Source organism: Lipomyces doorenjongii (assembly GCF_038497915.1).
Source record: "Lipomyces doorenjongii strain NRRL Y-27504 unplaced genomic scaffold V1508scaffold_47, whole genome shotgun sequence".
Taxonomy (NCBI): domain Eukaryota; kingdom Fungi; phylum Ascomycota; class Lipomycetes; order Lipomycetales; family Lipomycetaceae; genus Lipomyces; species Lipomyces doorenjongii.
In genome coordinates, this window is record NW_027118114.1 from 1 (window position 1) to 17,479 (window position 17,479).

At 45.2% G+C, this 17,479-nt stretch overlaps 10 protein-coding genes across 10 annotated transcripts; 5 read left to right on the top strand and 5 right to left on the bottom strand.

Moving 5' to 3' along the window:
• The first annotated feature begins 183 nt into the window (after positions 1 to 183).
• Positions 184 to 2,049, top strand: V1508DRAFT_422009 (pseudouridine synthase). The gene is made up of 5 exons (XM_066940953.1): positions 184 to 777; positions 834 to 1,098; positions 1,152 to 1,430; positions 1,486 to 1,816; positions 1,874 to 2,049. Exons 1-5 carry the CDS (start codon positions 301 to 303, stop codon positions 1,947 to 1,949), a joined length of 1,428 nt encoding a protein of 475 aa, XP_066794278.1. The 5' UTR covers positions 184 to 300; the 3' UTR covers positions 1,950 to 2,049.
• Positions 2,050 to 2,104: 55 nt separating this feature from the next.
• V1508DRAFT_405575 (replication factor RFC1 C terminal domain-containing protein) lies at positions 2,105 to 4,796 on the bottom strand (the record flags this gene model as incomplete). The annotated part of the gene is made up of 5 exons (XM_066938706.1): positions 2,105 to 3,376; positions 3,431 to 3,607; positions 3,666 to 4,248; positions 4,296 to 4,472; positions 4,522 to 4,796. 5 exons carry the CDS (start codon positions 4,794 to 4,796, stop codon positions 2,105 to 2,107), a joined length of 2,484 nt encoding a protein of 827 aa, XP_066794279.1.
• A 1,132-nt stretch (positions 4,797 to 5,928) lies between these two features.
• Positions 5,929 to 7,086, bottom strand: V1508DRAFT_422019 (cytochrome c oxidase, subunit VIb). The gene is made up of 5 exons (XM_066940954.1): positions 6,797 to 7,086; positions 6,607 to 6,646; positions 6,500 to 6,532; positions 6,296 to 6,426; positions 5,929 to 6,229 (listed from the first exon to the last, which is right to left on the bottom strand). The coding sequence occupies exons 1-5, from the start codon at positions 6,963 to 6,965 to the stop codon at positions 6,195 to 6,197; spliced, it is 408 nt and encodes a 135-aa protein (XP_066794280.1). The 5' UTR covers positions 6,966 to 7,086; the 3' UTR covers positions 5,929 to 6,194.
• Positions 7,087 to 7,267: 181 nt separating this feature from the next.
• V1508DRAFT_389701 (NUDIX hydrolase domain-like protein) lies at positions 7,268 to 8,342 on the top strand. Its single transcript, XM_066937897.1, has 2 exons — positions 7,268 to 7,622; positions 7,686 to 8,342. Exons 1-2 carry the CDS (start codon positions 7,565 to 7,567, stop codon positions 8,138 to 8,140), a joined length of 513 nt encoding a protein of 170 aa, XP_066794281.1. The 5' UTR covers positions 7,268 to 7,564; the 3' UTR covers positions 8,141 to 8,342.
• Positions 8,178 to 9,709, bottom strand: V1508DRAFT_422023 (Calcipressin-domain-containing protein). Its single transcript, XM_066940955.1, has one exon. It carries the CDS (start codon positions 9,426 to 9,428, stop codon positions 8,502 to 8,504), a length of 927 nt encoding a protein of 308 aa, XP_066794282.1. The 5' UTR covers positions 9,429 to 9,709; the 3' UTR covers positions 8,178 to 8,501.
• Positions 9,710 to 10,067: 358 nt separating this feature from the next.
• On the bottom strand, positions 10,068 to 11,372 carry V1508DRAFT_422028 (GrpE-domain-containing protein). Its single transcript, XM_066940956.1, has 3 exons — positions 11,308 to 11,372; positions 11,054 to 11,248; positions 10,068 to 10,999 (listed from the first exon to the last, which is right to left on the bottom strand). The coding sequence occupies exon 3, from the start codon at positions 10,984 to 10,986 to the stop codon at positions 10,237 to 10,239; it is 750 nt and encodes a 249-aa protein (XP_066794283.1). The 5' UTR covers positions 10,987 to 10,999; positions 11,054 to 11,248; positions 11,308 to 11,372; the 3' UTR covers positions 10,068 to 10,236.
• On the top strand, positions 11,228 to 13,166 carry V1508DRAFT_422031 (P-loop containing nucleoside triphosphate hydrolase protein). The gene is made up of 9 exons (XM_066940957.1): positions 11,228 to 11,635; positions 11,688 to 11,893; positions 11,946 to 12,043; positions 12,101 to 12,419; positions 12,476 to 12,574; positions 12,646 to 12,715; positions 12,765 to 12,839; positions 12,896 to 12,975; positions 13,024 to 13,166. The coding sequence occupies exons 1-9, from the start codon at positions 11,549 to 11,551 to the stop codon at positions 13,061 to 13,063; spliced, it is 1,074 nt and encodes a 357-aa protein (XP_066794284.1). The 5' UTR covers positions 11,228 to 11,548; the 3' UTR covers positions 13,064 to 13,166.
• V1508DRAFT_422032 (mitochondrial 54S ribosomal protein uL16m) lies at positions 13,092 to 14,154 on the bottom strand. The gene is made up of 5 exons (XM_066940958.1): positions 14,047 to 14,154; positions 13,930 to 13,989; positions 13,613 to 13,863; positions 13,413 to 13,554; positions 13,092 to 13,340 (listed from the first exon to the last, which is right to left on the bottom strand). Exons 1-5 carry the CDS (start codon positions 14,087 to 14,089, stop codon positions 13,171 to 13,173), a joined length of 666 nt encoding a protein of 221 aa, XP_066794285.1. The 5' UTR covers positions 14,090 to 14,154; the 3' UTR covers positions 13,092 to 13,170.
• On the top strand, positions 14,129 to 16,117 carry V1508DRAFT_422034 (uncharacterized protein). Its single transcript, XM_066940959.1, has 3 exons — positions 14,129 to 15,525; positions 15,578 to 15,651; positions 15,704 to 16,117. The coding sequence occupies exons 1-3, from the start codon at positions 14,323 to 14,325 to the stop codon at positions 15,786 to 15,788; spliced, it is 1,362 nt and encodes a 453-aa protein (XP_066794286.1). The 5' UTR covers positions 14,129 to 14,322; the 3' UTR covers positions 15,789 to 16,117.
• On the top strand, positions 16,118 to 17,445 carry V1508DRAFT_422036 (uncharacterized protein). The gene has a single exon (XM_066940960.1). The coding sequence runs from the start codon at positions 16,371 to 16,373 to the stop codon at positions 17,307 to 17,309; it is 939 nt and encodes a 312-aa protein (XP_066794287.1). The 5' UTR covers positions 16,118 to 16,370; the 3' UTR covers positions 17,310 to 17,445.
• The last annotated feature ends 34 nt before the right edge of the window (positions 17,446 to 17,479 follow it).

Below are 17,479 nucleotides of genomic sequence, written 5' to 3' on the forward strand. Positions count from 1 at the left end.
TTCGGTTGGCCGAAAATGTCAACCATAGGTATGAATTCCATAGTTATTGGGGTTAGGGTTATGCACCATTGTCGGGACTAACGTATAATCACCAAGTGCAATAGAATGGTGCAGAGCGGTTTAGGGTTGCTTGGCGGGACACATCGAACTTCAGGAGACCTCACCCATTGAAAATTTCAAACCAACGCTTATATATATCACCGATAGTTCCTCGACTCAATTTTGTTTCGGTGAACTTAATATATTCCGGCCACCTTGTTGTTGCGAAATTACAAGGTATACCCGGTAGCGGCACGACCGATGGCGACGCTTTCAGCTGTATTGTTGGTGTCCGCTACAGAGCAGGATCCCTGCACTGCCGCGACGACAACGATTGCTCAAGCGAAGACGGATAGACGAAATCGCGAAGCACATGTAAGTCTAAATACAGATGAGATACAGCAACAAGATGTATCGCCCCGTCCCTCTTTTCCGAGCCATGTTCGACGGTACGACAGTGGCGGATTTCGAGTGCGCAGGCAGATTCTTGATTCTCGACAGTCGACTTTAGCGGACATACTAGGAGAAACCACAGGTGCAGCTGAAAATGACTCATTTAAAATTGTCACGATTCACGACGAAGTTGCACAAGGTGCAAAGTATATGGTGGCAGACGGACTGAGAAAAGTGCCGCCATATTATTTCACCTACTTAACTTACTGCAAGGAGCGCTGGAGGGACCGCAATATTTTGGACATATTTGTGACTGAATTCCGTGATAGGGACGAAGAATACTACGTATGTCTCGAGTGTGCCTCGTTCGTAAGAGAAAGTTGGCTGATATCAACGACTAGAAACATGCGTTGGCATCAGGCTTGGTCACCATCAATAGCAAATTGGCCGGTCTTGATACCATAGTACGGAACGGCGATCGGATAAGTCATCGAATTCATAGGCATGAGCCTCCAGTGCCTGCAAAGTCAATTGAAATTGTATTTCAAGATGAAGACATTATTGCTATTGACAAACCTTCCGGAATTCCTGTACATCCGACAGGCAGATATCGATTTAACACTGTCACCGAGATCATGAAACACGAGTTGGGATTATATGTGCATCGTAAGTAGTATCTATTCCGCATTATGTATTATGGCGCTGACCAATTTGCACAGCATGCCACAGGCTAGATCGATTGACATCTGGTATCATGTTCATGGCTCGGACGGCCAAGGCCGCTCAACTTATGGGTGCCCGACTTCGCGAGAGAACAGTTTTGAAGGAGTATGTGGCGCGTGTAGTAGGGGAGTTTCCAGTACAAGAAGTCTCATGTGACATGCCCGTCGTCACTGTCCACCCCAAACTTGGGCTGAATAGGGTGAAACTGGATGGTAAGCCGGCCACCACTATATTTACCCGACTATCCTATAACGGGAAAACCAGCGTCGTTCGTTGTATGTAGCCTATTGTGTCGACTATTACAGAAGTCCAGTTAACGTTGATACTTAGGTCGCCCTCTAACAGGACGCACCCATCAGATTCGAGTGCATCTCCAATATCTCGGTCATCCGATTGCCAATGACCCTATATACGCAAATCGTCGAGTCTTTGGTCCAGATCTGGGAAAAGGTGGATCGGGCGATGACGACGATATTGTCGTGAGACTGGCACGCATGGGCAAGTACGAAGAAGCACAGAGTGTTGCGTACGAAGAGATCATACAGCACAGTAAGAAAGCTCAGGGTGAGAAACTTTCCGGCGAGAAATGTGAAATTTGCGACACGGAATTGTACTCTGACCCTGGCCTGAATGATTTGGAGTTATGGCTGCACGCACAGAAGTACGTACTGCAAATAGAAGTAAGATGGACTCTTGGTGCTAACAGAATCCAATTTAGATATGGATCAAAAATCGAAGGATGGGAGTATCAGACAAACTTGCCCGACTGGGCGCAGCAAAATTTCGGCATGTAGAGGCAGAAAAGTTTGTGTAATAAAGTGCATATGTTCTATAAACAATATTGTGTTATAGACAATTAGGATGGTACAGGTCAATCCAAGTAAATGCCACAACGAAAAGTAAAACTTAGTATAACCAAAAACCATATAAGTTGACACGTCATGCCATATTACTTCGCCGATTTTTTACCCCGTGCAGAAGTTGCCTTACCCTTCGCCTGCTTAACTGCCGCTTTGGACGGCCTTTGTATGTATTTATCCTTGGCAAGATCATCAATTGACTCTTCGTCTTCCTTGCCATTCTCTGGCTCATCTTCCGCGTCATCACCAATAACGTCATCCAATGCCTCCTCAATGTCGGGAATTTCTTTCTTCGCCCTTTCCTTCTTAGGATCCCCTATGGCACTGGCTCTAATGAACGGAACTGGATGGTCCATGGCGTTATATTTTCTTGTAAACGCTGTCTTTGTCGCCGTTGGAATTTTCTTCCATAACTCCTCGCCATTCTGAGGCCCCACGCCCAGCTCCAGTATGGCGTCAAAATCTTCTTTAGTCATATAATAGCTATCCATGAAGTCAATAAGTTTTGAAACACCTTCAACTCCGTTGGTCGCAATAGGAGTATAAAGATGATCGAAGAACGCGCTCATGTACTGGAGTCGAACTTCATAACGATCGCCAGATATCCGTAGACGAGCATGGGATTGAATTTCCTGAAGATAACGCATAAGCTTGTTTCCTTTAGAAAATTGACCCAGCCAGCTCGTGAACTGATACCGCTCGCCGCCAGCTCCCGCACCGCTGGCGTATGCGGCTGGCCGAACTGTCGAGAGAATTCCATGGAGTGGCATCAAACTCCACTGCTGCTGAGACCCGTGAATCATTCTGTCGCAAAGGTCGCCATCTGATATCGACGACGCCGCCTTGTCCATAAGTTCCAGAGACTTCAAATTGTACTCTGCACCAGGAGTATAACTCCGAGCAAGCTGTGGCCTTGTTCGCAAGTAATTCTCTTGAATCATCAGAGGCGTGAAGTCGTGATCATTAAAGTACAGCTCAAGCTTCTCATTTAATGTACTTCTACTATTGGCTGAGAATAATGATCCACCAAGAAGCTGCGCAGCGATATCAAAAGGCTTCATGACAATATGCTTTTCCCAAGCTCTTGACATCGCTTTCCCCTGATCAAAGTCCATCTCTGTCCCAGATACTCGAAAAGTTGATAGCAAGTTGATAATTTGCCGAATATCAGAGTGAGAGCCTTGCACAAGCTGATCTATAACCGGCGTAGGAATTTTCAGGCCTTCTCTATACGCAATTGATAAAATACGAGATCGAATTGCCGCAGCATCTGGACGTCTGAATGCTAACGTAAATGTAACTTTATCGAATGGTCTCATCTTGGGCAAACTGTAATCGTTACAAATCAAAATCACAGGTATCTATCAAATTATTAGTAACTCTAATCATGCACTTGCCGCTTGCTCTCAACGTACATGTGTGGTCTTGCAGACCGTCACCATCTGGCCGACACCGCCCCTATCGCCGGCCGACATGCCGTCCACTTCATCCATAACAAGCACAATTTTTTTCTTCGAGGCTTCCACATTGCTATCCTTAGTGCCAAAGTAACCCCTAAGTGAAGTATTGTCCAAGACACCATTAAACGTTTCCTAAACAATAAGCAATCAGAGACCTCAGTCATAGCGAATGCAACGTAGACGAACATACTGCGACGACATTCTTACTTCTAGCGTCGCTGGCATTGGTTTCGATGATATCATAGCCAGCTGATTTTGCGACGAGATGAGCAGCGGTCGTCTTACCAATACCAGGCGGCCCTGTTATTATGACAGCTCTATATAGACCACTTCCATCTGGCCCTGGTTTCTTAAACCCGGCTCTTAGATTACTGTCCCATTTTGAAAGCCAATCTTGTAGTTTAGCAACCAGACCTTTATTCCCACAAATATCCTTCAAACTAGTAGGTGCATATTTATCAGTCCATAACAATGTTCTTACTGGAGTCCCGTTGGCACATGAAGATGTTGATGACGATGGTTTCAGTTCAGGAATACCCATAGATTTGGCCATTTCTTTAATTTTCTTTTCTTCTGCTGCAACCTTCGCAGCCGCGGCTTTACCAGCTGCAGTTGATCCACCATTAGCCGGCAACTCGCGTATCATTTTGTACAGACCCTCCTCATCTACTGTAGGAATATTAAGTTTCTTTATTGTCTCCAACTTCTTGGCACCGGCTTCCTGCCCCAGGACTATATATGATGTATTTCTAGAAGGCGCACTTGTGACTCGCCTATCGACAGTGTTAAAATGAGCATAATGGATTATCATTATACATACCCTCCGTATCTCTTAACCAAATCAACGCCCTCATCCCTGGGCAGCGTGTTTAAGATTCCGGTAAAGACAAAGGTCAAGCCAGCAAGACAGTTTTCCTGTCCTACAGGTAACTCGACCTGGCCACCAGTGGGTTGATTGACAGCCGCCTGACGTGCTTTATATTCCTGGTAATTGAATCTGAGTAGTGTCAGCACTGTAATTTATCGTAAATCAGCGTCGTTCGTACTTCTTCTTGTCTCCTGTTGTGGGAGGAAGTTCAATCTTTGGAACAGTATCCAATATACTTTGCATATCTTCATTTCTTGTGGAATCTTCTGTTGTTGCTGTTGCCTTTGCTGTTCCTTTTGCAGACTTGGATTTCTTTGGCGATGAACTGGCGACAGGCTTGAAATTGCCCTCGGCCTCGGCCGCCGCTACTCGCTTGTAGCTAGCTGACTTTGATGGACTGTTCGCGGAGTTGGATCGGGATTGACTTTCGCCTTGTGATTGGCTCATGGCCATGTCGAGTTCATCGTCGTCAACACTGAGAGATCCATATTCTGAGTTATCATCGTCTTTCTTTTTCGTATTTGACGCCGCAGCCGCCTTCCGTAGTAGTGGTTTTCTTGACCGGGAGGAGGCTGTCGATGTTGCCGACCGTTTGACGTCGTTTGCTTGTGACGAGCCAAAATATGATGACACATCTATTCCTTCTTCCTCTTCGCCTTTGTCTTTGGCTTGCTTTGGTCGCTTGGAGGGCGACATTCTAGCAGTTATTAGCCGAAGCATAGATTACGGTTATGCTAAACACACCTAGGTCCCTTTGATGTTCGTTTCCGCGACCTATACCATAATCAGTAATCAAAAAAAAGGGAATTTATAATTGGCTCAAGTTCAGAAGACATACTTAGTAGAGACAACTTCTACATCACTGCTGTCATCGATAAAGTCATCGTCCGACTCTGAATTCGGTCAGTACTACTACCGCAGTAGCTTATAACCTATCTGGCTTACTTGTTGACTTCTTTTGAGAAAGTTTCAAAAGCGTTGCCTCGTTGGTGGAAGACTTCGATGGTGATAAAGTACTCTTGTTGAATTTCTAAATACGCAACAGATAAGTATAAATGAGCCCAAAATATTGCCGGATAATACCTGCGGGGAGCTACTAAGTGGTTGGCTACTACCACCGAAAAACTTGCGAATATCCATTTGTCTTGACGCTGGCTTTCCTGGAATCCAAGTCCAATATTTGTAACTGCTGTTGTTCTGATCAATTCACTGTCGATAACAATGTATACAATCCGTTCCGAATCTTTGATGCTCAGTAAAACTTAGCACTGGAAATCCTTCCAATCGTTGATAACACAACAATCCACCAATGGTCCAAAGTTGTTTTAACTAATGAGAAACCCGATAGATCGCGAATTAGAGAGCTAATGCTGCACCCCTGACGGCAGTACGATCATCATTGGGCCAGCATGAATGGAGCAGCGACGCGTCGTCAACGACGCGAACAAAGCCGGGTAACGAAGAATAACAACTCGAAAAAGCAGTGCTTATAGTAATGTTCTAGTAGGAGTCTTATTAGTAAAGGATTCGAGACCCTACTTCCTATTACAGTTTGAGTGGATCATTATAATCTAGAAAATAAGCTACCAAATCACGGTTAATAAGGGAAGTACGTAATGTCTAACGGCAAGCGATATAAGAGCCGAGGTCACAGAGCCATACGGTCGACAATTTTGGAAGATATTTTTACACATGCTCAATTCAAACATAGTCTTATGTTATTATAGTCACATATGTGAATGTACAATATTTCTATGTTCATACAGTCACATGACGACAATAATCCTAGCAGTCATACTTTCCCGTCGTGTCGTACATACCCGACCCAAACCTGTAGTCCGCAATATCCGTCTATGGAGAAAGATCGCCGACAAAGTTGCCCGCCTCTATATATTTAACAAATTATTAGCTCATCACGACCTCTAGTCTAACGGCACTTGCCCGGAGCTCACCCCTCTGCTCATCCCACTTCTCGACCCAGCTCTGTGGACACAACAGGAGGTATCCTCTTCGGAACTGCTGGCATGGCTTGAAGCCCTCGCCCTTGGCGTTGATGCACTTGAAGTAGTCGACATAGCTTTGCCTGCAAATTGTTAGATGAGCGGTTTCTATGCACATGAGTGATGTGATCGGCTGCTAGGTTGCAGATAGCTTACCAGCAGTGGGCAGTCTGGTTCTGGTTAGGAAATCTAAGAACTTGTTAATAACGGGAATATTCATCAACAGTGATATTACAAGCGTCTTTCAAATTCCACGAACATACCGAGGATCGTATCTTGTGGGAGAACCGGGAAAAGAGATGGCTATAATATCCGACGTTAGCCAGCTGGCACAAGCTTATCTATGAACTCGTTCCGTCAAATAACCGAGTGCAATAGCGTTCAATAATTGTCAATTGTATTTGAAATCTTTCTACGAACTTCGAACTTATATATATTCACCAAATCACTTACCCCCAGTAGTGCTCTTCAAAGAGCTGTCCTCATGAGCCTTAGTCCAACTATCAAGATGCCCCGAGACTTTGTCGTAGACATCCTCATCTTCGACGAGTCCCTTGCTCTTCGCCTGTTCAAGACTCTCCTTCAATGCATCGGCGGCAATCTTAGAGTGATCTAACGCCATATTCGTTGCGATAGAGAAATGTGCTGATATGGAGACGAAACTAATAGATGTGCGGCAGAATCAGCCGTCAAAGCTCGCAGTTCGCAATGTTGTGTTCCGTGACCACATTCTGCAGTTACAGCTGTAAATGCAGATGTGTATTTACGGCTAGGCCAAATTTCACCTGCTGCGGTGAAATTTTTAACAATTTGGGACATAGGACAAACGGTGATAGGCTGGTTTCGAAACTAGTCGAACACGATGAAAGGGTATGGTACTGCCCCGAGTAGATGTCGTTTGATCTGTGGAAATCTGGGGCTTGGTGCCTATTGGACTTTCGCATACCATCCCGAGTAGACCTGAACGTGTTTGCGATTTAGCTGTAGTTGCTAGTGGTTTTACCGATGCATACAACACTGTGACTACTACATAGTGTGCGCGATTATAGATCCAAATTGCTACTCCACTTTAGCAAAAGCTCTCAGATACTGTCTCGGCATTACCCTTCAGTCCGGATATTAGAATTAGAAGAAGAAGCTCATTCTCGATTCTTGGAGAGGGTTTGCGATCCTGTGAACGTTTCATCCACTCGCAGTGGGCTTCTTAGACAGCGGCAAGTAATGTCGACGCCAACTATCGCGCGCTCTATGGTCGCCCGCGAGGGAAGAGAAATGCAGCGTATGCTTCAGGAAAGTTGAGCAATGAAATTGTTTCCACTCTGACATTACTTCGATGATGCAGGATACGCACCGTCAGGGGCTCGATTAGTGGCAGGTGTAGTTGCACTAAGTCCCGACAAGACCAAAGTTCTATTAGTTTCGTCAACTGCGAGGCAGGACAAGTTTGTGCTTCCAAAAGGTGGATTCGAGACTGATGAACCTATGCCGGAGGATGCGGCAATGCGAGAAGCCTGGGAGGAGGGTGGAATAATTGGGCGTATATCGAGACCTCTGGGAGTCATTGATGACCCTCGGCCACCCAAGGTATTCGTGGCGGATGTTGCTGGAGGTGGAATCGTTCCTCCTCGTGCTGAGTATTACTTTTTTGAAATGGAAATTGAGAAGGAATTGGATAAGTGGCCGGAAAGCGAAAGGAGAATACGTAAGTGGGCTACATATAAGGAGGCAATGAGCGGACTTGTTAATCGTCCCGAACTGATTGAGGCACTGAACCGGTCTTCCATCATCAAATCGTAGTTTGCTGGACAAAATACGATGGGAAGGATTGAAATGCATTCTGTATATAAAAGTTGATATTGGGTTTTGCAACGACCTCCTTGTCACTGCTGTACTATACTCAGTTACAAACCACAGGTTCATTTGCTTTGCATGGTGTTCACGATCGTCAGCTCCAATATAGAGAAGGGTCTCATTCATCCTTAACTCTTAAAATATAGCCTTGTTACTCCACAGCGGCCCCATGCCAACGAACAGAAACAATCCGATGATCAAATCATCCAATATTTCCAAGTAATCAAGTAAATCAAGTAAGCCAAATATGTAACGAAATTGCTCAACCATTAAGAAATCCCTCGAAATGCAGCAAATCAATATAATCCTAAGCATGTATTGGGGGTCGCTCGGTTCTAGCAGAGATGACACCCTTAGATCCGACAGTTGCAAACGTATCAGTACAAAAGTCACTCACGATAATACCTGGCTTTCCATCAGAATCGTCAGGCGGCATTATGACAAGGGACGGGGACCTCGGTGATGATGCGCCGCTCGACACGTCACTATAAAGCTCAAACTTTGCTCCACACGCTCCTTCTAGATCACTTTGCAATATTCGGCGTAATGACAGTGGACTTTCTAAATCGTGGCTATGATTTTCGGGTCCTTCTCTCACTAAGTTTGTCAAGGCATCGTTCAGTATGTCTGCCGGGAACCCAATATTAGTATTCGGAGGAGTCTCCAACTGAGATTCCCAGCCAACAGGTGGTGATGGCGGAGGAGATATCAAGAACAACCTGCCCGGATCAGGTAACTGAAGATGTACTGTGTCTCTCTGTCGTTCGATTTCGCTCATAGGGCCTTTGCGAGTCTTCGAGAGCAGTGGCTCTATTGGCGTATTTTCTGCGAAGTATATACGAATTCTGGAACTTGCACTGCCGTAGATGATCCCGTCCAACTTCCTTCGAACTTCCAGTGCGTCACCTGCAGATTTGAGCACCGCGAATATTCTTCCGAAGCTTGGGACAGGACCCCAGTGAATGAGTGAGCCACTAGTTGCAGATTCTACCAGGACTCGGAGTCGCAAGAGGTGATCAGAATCAAAGTCGTCAGATCCTAACAGGCCGGTAAACACAAGAGTATTTGATGCAGGGATCGGCGAGACTAATGACGGCGAACGCGATGATTCCAGAGTCAGCTTTGAGGTGGCTCCGCGTCTTTCAATGTGCGCTGGTGATGAGCACGTTGGTTTCGCCGTCGACAACAATGATGGTAATGGTGCGCATTGTGCTTCTAGAATGTCGGAAGACATGATTAAACGTATACGATGTTCTTAGGCATATAGAAGTAGAAAGAGGCTAGTGCTAGTCGTTATTATCGGTCGTTGCTTAGAGGTTTGTGTGGTGAATCGTGAGCGCAGCACTTCCTTGCTGAATAAAACCAGCTCCACACGAATCGCCTATTCAACTTAATTGATCCTCACCACCAGAGATGGCCCGAGCCTGTGGCTGTTGACACGCAATAAACTCCGTCGCGATACTCTCTCGGCCCATTTTTTGGAAATAGATTAAATGAGCCGCGCCGTCTTCTTCAAGTCACGTGCATCCCATGATGATTAACATAATGAGTCATCAAGTGGATTTTGCAACCCTTCTTTATGACCGCGATCGATTCGACCAGAAATTCGAAAACTGACATACACTACTCATCAAAATATCGTTGGGTTCTATAACTAATAGATATATGCATGATGGCCGTTGGAGATCTATGTCTGGACTCGAATGCTTTACGAACAGTTCTGATAATCAACGGCCAGAATACATACAGTTGACGATTCCAGAGTATGACTGAATAATATGGTAATGGATACCTCAGTACTTTAGTCCGCGGCATCGATCAACACCCGGTGATCTGAGAGGGGTTCGCCGCCTAGTCCGTTCAGAACTAAGCTCTTCATGATAACAATAATTATTACAGAGTAGAGCTTATGTACAACACCTATACATACAAATGTATGCAAAAATTCATGCGTACTATGTTCTGGTGATATCGCGTAAATGCCACAACAATAAGTAACCGCCGCTTCCCCACTTTGTCGGCAGAGACATCTCAAATCTCGCTCATTCTTCCTTGACCACACCAACTTTCGCAGCTCTCAAAACGCGGTTGTTAAGAGTAAATCCAGTTTGCTGAACGAAGAAAACTGTACCTGGCTCCTTGTCTGGCTGCGCCACTTCAAACGTTGCTTCGTGTCTATGAGGATCGAACTTCTCGCCTAGCGGATCAATCTTTTCTAATCCATGGTGCTTCAGTGTATGCTCTAATACCTGCTGCGTCATTCTGACGCCATCATACAGCGAAATCAGTGCTCGATCAGTCTCGCTTTCCTGCTCCTGTGTCCGCTGCTCTTCTGGAACATTGGCAAGTGCCCGCTCGAGGTTATCAACTGAATCCAATAGGTCTCGTGCAAACTTCTGAATCGCGTAATCTTTCGAGTTCTGAATCTCACGCTTTGTTGTCTCCTGCAGGTTTCTGAAATCGGCAACTTGTCGTAGGTACTTGTCTTTGAGATCAGCGATATCTTTTTCCTTACTCGCTAGCGAAGTCTCCAACTCTTGGATTTTCTTCTCGACTTCTGAAAGCTCTGACTCTGCCTCTGCATCTACCTCTGCCGTTGATGATTGCACTGGTTCAGATTCAGGCTTCGTGGCATAGAAACGGCGGAAAGAGACGCTGGAGGTAGCAGTCGCAGGCGATGGAGTAGAAACAGGGGAACGACGTATTAGGGTGGTCGATGTAGCTCGCGGAGCAGAAGCAACTATCCGTCGGCCAGTCTGACGGAAAGTGGTTCCAAATGTTCGTTGAAGCATAATGAAGGTGGATCTTCGAGCGCACATAAGTACAATGCAAAATTACAGGACAAATACTTAACCTCACCTAAGAAGTCATGCACAAGCAAGAAACTGAGGACGTGGATCCAAATCTTAATGGCTGGCTGATTTTCAAAAGTGCCGTTTAAACCTGCTTGAGGCGTCACGTTCTGGAAATTTTTCGGGATGGCAATAATGATGTCTGGCACGCGGCTTATCCTCTCAGCTTCGCTCCGCTTGTCGCACACTTCACTCGTCAAGGCTATCAGTGGAAGATATCAGTGGAAGCACGCAATATCCGATCCGTAGTTCTTTTTGTACCTATTCTCAATCACGAAGACATAAACAGGCCACTATATTATTATGTTTAACCGTCCGTATATGTCTCCGGCATCTGGGCCCCACAAGAGAACTTACACGAGCCCCTTGATAACCTGTCGTTGAGCCGCACGATAAAATAACACGCGACTTCCAGATGTGAAGCCGGCGCGTCTCGATCGACCAAATTCAACAATCGAACAGCCATCCGCGGAACTAAATCAATAAGAAATTTGCCTGCGTCATGTCTCTCTGGGTGGACAAGTATCGACCAAAGTCTTTAGAGCAACTATCCTACCACCAGGACCTCTCCGATCGTCTATCTTCGCTGGTAAGCTACATCGAAGACGTCAACGCGTGTGGATCGTTGCTGACATTCATAGGCAACAACTGGCGACTTTCCACATCTACTCGTCTACGGGCCATCAGGAGCAGGAAAAAAGACTCGTATTATAGCAACTCTGAGAGAATTATATGGTCCAGGAGTGAATAAGATCAAAATCGATTCACGTGTGTTTCAGACTTCGTCCAGTAGGAAATTGGAGTTTAATGTCGTGTCCAGCGTGTACCATATGGAGATTACACCTAGGTGAGATTTTATCCATATTGACTGTGAGACGATGATTAACGTGGCTTTTTAGTGATATGGGAAACAATGACCGAATAATTATTCAAGACTTGTTGAAGGAAGTCGCCCAGACGCAGCAGGTCGACTTATCCGCCAAGCAACGATTTAAAGGTATTTCATAGCTTGCTTTATACGGAGAGCTTCCGCACACTAAGTGAATCTGTTTAGTGGTCATCATCAATGAAGCTGATTCACTCACACGCGATGCCCAAGCCGCTCTTCGTCGCACAATGGAGAAATATTCACCTAATTTGCGTTTAATACTATTAGCAAACTCAACATCCAACATTATTTCACCGATTCGTTCCCGCACTTTGCTTGTGCGCGTCGCTGCACCATCCCATACCGACATTCAAGACATACTGTCTCAGGTCGCCAAAAAAGAGAGATTTGCAGTGCCACCACGGGTATCCGAGCGCATTGCGCGAGAGAGCGGACGGAATTTGCGGAAAGCACTTCTGACACTCGAGGCACTTTATTCACAAAAGTAAGTCTTCGCATTCGGCATACATTTGCGAAAGTAAGAGCTAATAGCCCCTTAAGCGACAAACTCTCTGACACCACAGTAATTCCTACGCCGGACTGGGAGGTTGTCGTTAATGGTATCGTGGATGTTATCATTCAAGAGCGTAATGCTCCTGGGTATGTTTTTTCTTGTGAGAGGGTGGTGGAGTAATGGAGAGCTTCTGGATATTCTCTAACATATAAACAAGGATATTGAAGGCCCGCACGAAATTCTATGATCTTCTGTCACATTGTATTCCTGCAGAAGTTATATTGAAGGTAACCATTAATGTGTTCCCAACCACTACAATTGCTCACCAACATGTAGACTTTGTTGTTCAAATTGTTAGAGCGTGTGGATACAGAACTGAAGCCTGAAGTTGTCTACTGGGCAGCATTCTATGTATGTTTCATTCGTTTAATTGCGGTCAGAATGCCAACTAACAACTACTCAATAAGGAGCATCGTCTACATCAAGGCAGCAAAGTTATATTTCATTTGGAGGCCTTTGTGGCTAAATTCATGCGAATTTTAGAACGGTAAGTCTGCGACGTGTGAGTTTCCGCATCAACTACTAATTCCAACAGCTATATGTCAGGCATGCTAGACGTGGATATGGACATGTGACAGAAAAGGATTTGTCTCTTTGAATAATTCGCGAGTAATAGAAACGTTATTTAAGATAACAAAATCATCGTATATACTACATGAGAACGCTCAAGTACATTACAAATTTATCGTCTATAAGTCGTAAAGTTCGGTGACCTGCTCAACTCCCGAACTTTATAGTCCTTTGACGGGTTCTTTGCCAACTTCTCAAACGCATTCTCGGCCGGGCAAGGCTCGGCCTTTTCAAATCCTAGTACGGGGACCTCTGATTTCTTCGACACATATTCGTAAATGCCTAGAAAATGTCAGAGCTATCACAGACAATATGTGAAGAAGCCCAACAAAGTTGATTACACAAATTGCATACCTGGTAATTTTGACGCAGCCAGTCTGAGGGCTTCTCTGGCAACCTGTTCGTGTAATTCGCCGCCAATTTCAAGAAGAATTCGCCCAGTAGGGACGCGGACAGCCCAATAGTCAAATGGACCCTTGCCTTTACCCATGCGAGTCTACAAATTATTAGCAACTACATCGCTTTTTTATAGTAGCACCTCGCACAATTCATACCTCGTTACCCTTTGTGCAGACGGCGATATTGGTTGACAACCTCGGATACAATTGAACGCCTGGCAGTGGTCGAATGATTCTCATCATGACATTCTCAGCTTCTTTCATTTGGGACGCCGAAATACGGACGCCAGCGGATCGTAATCGAAGACCGTAATTGCCAAATTCTAGTGTTGTGCCCTTTATTGAGCCTCCGGTTCTTATAGGGACTCGTCCTTTGAATTGTTTCCGTTGTAAAGCGTATCGCGGAGCTTTTCAAGACAACTATATCAGTGACCTAAATCCCTATAATAGTCATAGACTAGACTAGTACTTACCATATTGGTGTCCATGTCTGACTTGCGATAACACTGCAGAGACGGAGGATTTACCCAAAGCTGTTTACCACTGAAGTTAGAATAACACCTATTATTTTATAGAAATATTTAACATACTGCTCCTGCGCAATGTACCCAATAATGATCGCAAAGAATCCATTGGGTGGTTTGTTGGTGAACTGCCGCTGAAACTGGATATATTTACGCAAGGTTGACGATTTTCGGGTTATAAAACTTTGTTTGCTCTCACCGCAATTTCAACAAACGTTCAACGGTAACGGCTGATAAACACACTGTCTGCAGCATTTTGAGAGCGTTTATACAGGTCCATAACTACAAGTGAACAATTACAATTGAACTGCAGAATATATAGTTAACGAGAGATTCGTTTTAATGCGGATAAATTGGAGCTGTTGTCGTCAAACTGGGCGCGCCCGAGGGTTCCACATATCGACTCGGCAACTGACCAACTCGGCACTACCACGGCACCAAGAAGCCAACAAGGAAGACAGATCAACTACGGACGAATGGACGAATATAACGTCAACAATTGAAAAATTAACCCACAGGAAATTGCTCAGCAATCCTGCTCATCCACTCAGCATCCTCACAGATATCATCTTTTCAAAGTTCCCGGAACACGAATATACAAGAGCGAATTTTCCGAACCCTAGAGTTTCTGTGTATGAAAATTTTGAGTCTCTGAATATAACGTCTGATCATGTCAGTCGGAGCAAGACGGATACTTACTATCTGAACAAACACAAGGTTCTGCGAACTCATACTTCCGCGCACCAGGTAGAAAGTTTCAGGCATCATCCTACGCCTGGGTTTTTAATTGCAGCAGACGTTTACAGAAGAGACGAAATCGATAAAACGCATTATCCTGCGTTTCATCAGATGGAAGGCGGTCGGTGGTGGTCTCCTCAAGGAACGTCATCAGTCGAAGAACTTGTTGCCAAAATTAACGAGGACGCGGCTAAGATTCCCGTGAGCGAGATTAAGATTATCGATGACACTCTGCCTTTTCATGATTGTAACCCAAAGCAGGATGGACAGCATCCAGAAGTCTGCATTGCCGTCACAAATCATCTGAAACGCACATTGGAGATGGTGGTTGGTGACATCTTTGAGAACATCGTGGTGGGCGATCCATCAGCGCCGAAGGAGCCTTTGCAGATCCGATGGATTGATGCTACTTTTCCCTTTACGTCGCCTAGCTGGGAAATGGAAGTTTACTGGCAAGGCGACTGGCTGGAATTGTTTGGCTGCGGGGTCACTCAGCAGCGTGTCTTTGATCGGGCTGGATACCCCGAACGTGTTGGCTGGGCCTTTGGTCTAGGCCTTGAGAGATTGGCCATGGTCCTGTTTGGCATCCCCGACATCCGACTGTTTTGGTCTGAGGATCCGCGGTTTGTGGAACAGTTTACTTCGGGTGTTGTGACCACTTTCAAGCCCTTCTCAAAGTACCCTGGCACTTACAGAGACTTTGCGTTTTGGCTTAAGGAGGGCACGAGTCCAGAGGAGTTCCATGATAATGACCTTATGGATATCGTTCGTGAAGCCGCCGTTGATTTGGTTGAGAGTGTTAAATTGGTATGGTCACTATCGAGCTATAAATTACGTGGATACTTACTGCCGACTGTAGATTGACAAGTTCACTCATCCCAATACCAAGCGAAACAGCCTTTGTTATAGAGTCCTATTCCAATCAATGGAGAGGTATGAGCAGTGATGCAAGCGTCTTTAATATTATGTTGACAATTTTCTTTAGGACCTTACAAAACGACGAAATCAATGTTTTGCAGGATAGTATCCGAGACAGTTTGAAGAAAAAGTTCGGGGTTGAACTTCGATAAATGGCCTATTGCGCGACAATCTATAAAAACGCGGTGGAGCACTAATTCTTTCCTATACTTATGCATTTAACTTCTGCATATCTCTCACAATTAAGTTTGTAAATATATCAATATTACGATGACCTCCCGATCACAATCGAGTTTGTAAATGACAAATGTTACGATGAACTTCCAATCGAAAGCATTAGAATGAGTGAACAGTTATATTTCGCAATCTATAAATTATGCGGATACTGACTACTGACTGTAGATTGACAAGTCCGTTCATCTCAAAAAAGAGCGCAGGATATATTTGTTAGCCATCATGTGACATGCAAATGATGCGGCGGTGTTAAACGACGCACCTAGCGCTCACCCCGTCATCGGCCCATTCAGCAGCCTCGGTCTGGCGATATATCAAGAACAGATATCATGATGTATAAGTATTTGTAATGCTAACGATTTCACTCCTAGTCTGTCAGTACTGCCACTTAATACTCCACTATAGGCGACATGAGTCGCGATTCATAGGGCAGAAGATCGATCTGCGGCCTTTGTCAACGGCGACTTTGGTGACAAACTAGAGACTATTTGCGTTCAAAAATGCTTCCACAGCACCAGTCTCGCGGGTGGCATGATAACTACCGACCGCCGCGACCGCAGCCCACCGAGAGCGACGTTTTGCGGTTGCCGCTAAACTACTTCACCGCCGATGGCGACCCACAGTCAAGAAGAGATAAGCTTTACCAAAGTAGCAAATCAAACAAGTCATCTATCGCAGTCTTATCTCGAAAATCATCAAAATCTTATACCCATATATCTCAACTTCCACCGAGTTTTTTCGAGTACTTTTCACACATCACGACTCTTAGACTAGGATGCGGTTTGGAACGCTTGCCACCACAGATAGCCCAGCTCAAGCAATTGAAGAGTCTAGACATACGAGGGAATCTGTTGGTAGCACTTCCAAATCAGATTCTAAACTTGAATTTGCAGCAGTTATTGGTTGATGATGTCTTGATGCCCGACTTTTCTGAGTTGATGTTAACTGATTTCGTGTATTGCATGGATGCAAGACGAGATGACGTCGAGAGTGACGAAGATTCAACCGTACCAGCTCGTGTTCCTATTACTCCAAGCATTACATGGCTGGGTGGACCCGCGTCGTTAAAAGAGACAACCCTTCGCGTTGTATTGAAGTCGGTTGCACTGTCGGAGATGGACGTGGTGGCGTCTCCGAAGTCGATACTGTCATACATTCCATCACATCTTTTCCCACGACTGCTACCGCCAGATTTATGCGGCGAATGTCAGAAGCCGGTGCTGAGTGTTTTGGATGAGCAACCGCAGCCGCCGAAACGGTACCGGAAGGAGGTGTTGGCATTGCGCAAGGTCGTCCTCGAGTATATCTTTTGCAGTCGCCGGTGTCTGGTAGCGGTAGAGCGTCACTGGCGCGAGGAAGACATTGATCAGCAGTTAAAAATACTGCAGCGGGGAATGAGGTTCATGGGAGTCGAGCATATGCCGGCGGCGGAAGCCTGAACTTTCCAGTTGCATGTACGGGTACTAATAAAGGAACGAATTTAATGTTTGGAAAAGGAGAATGCACGATTTATAGTATTTTGGCTAGACTTTTTGTTGGTTTAGGTAGAAGTAACACTTTGATTACCATTCGCAGGTACAGGAAACATCGCCCAAGCCCATTATTAGTT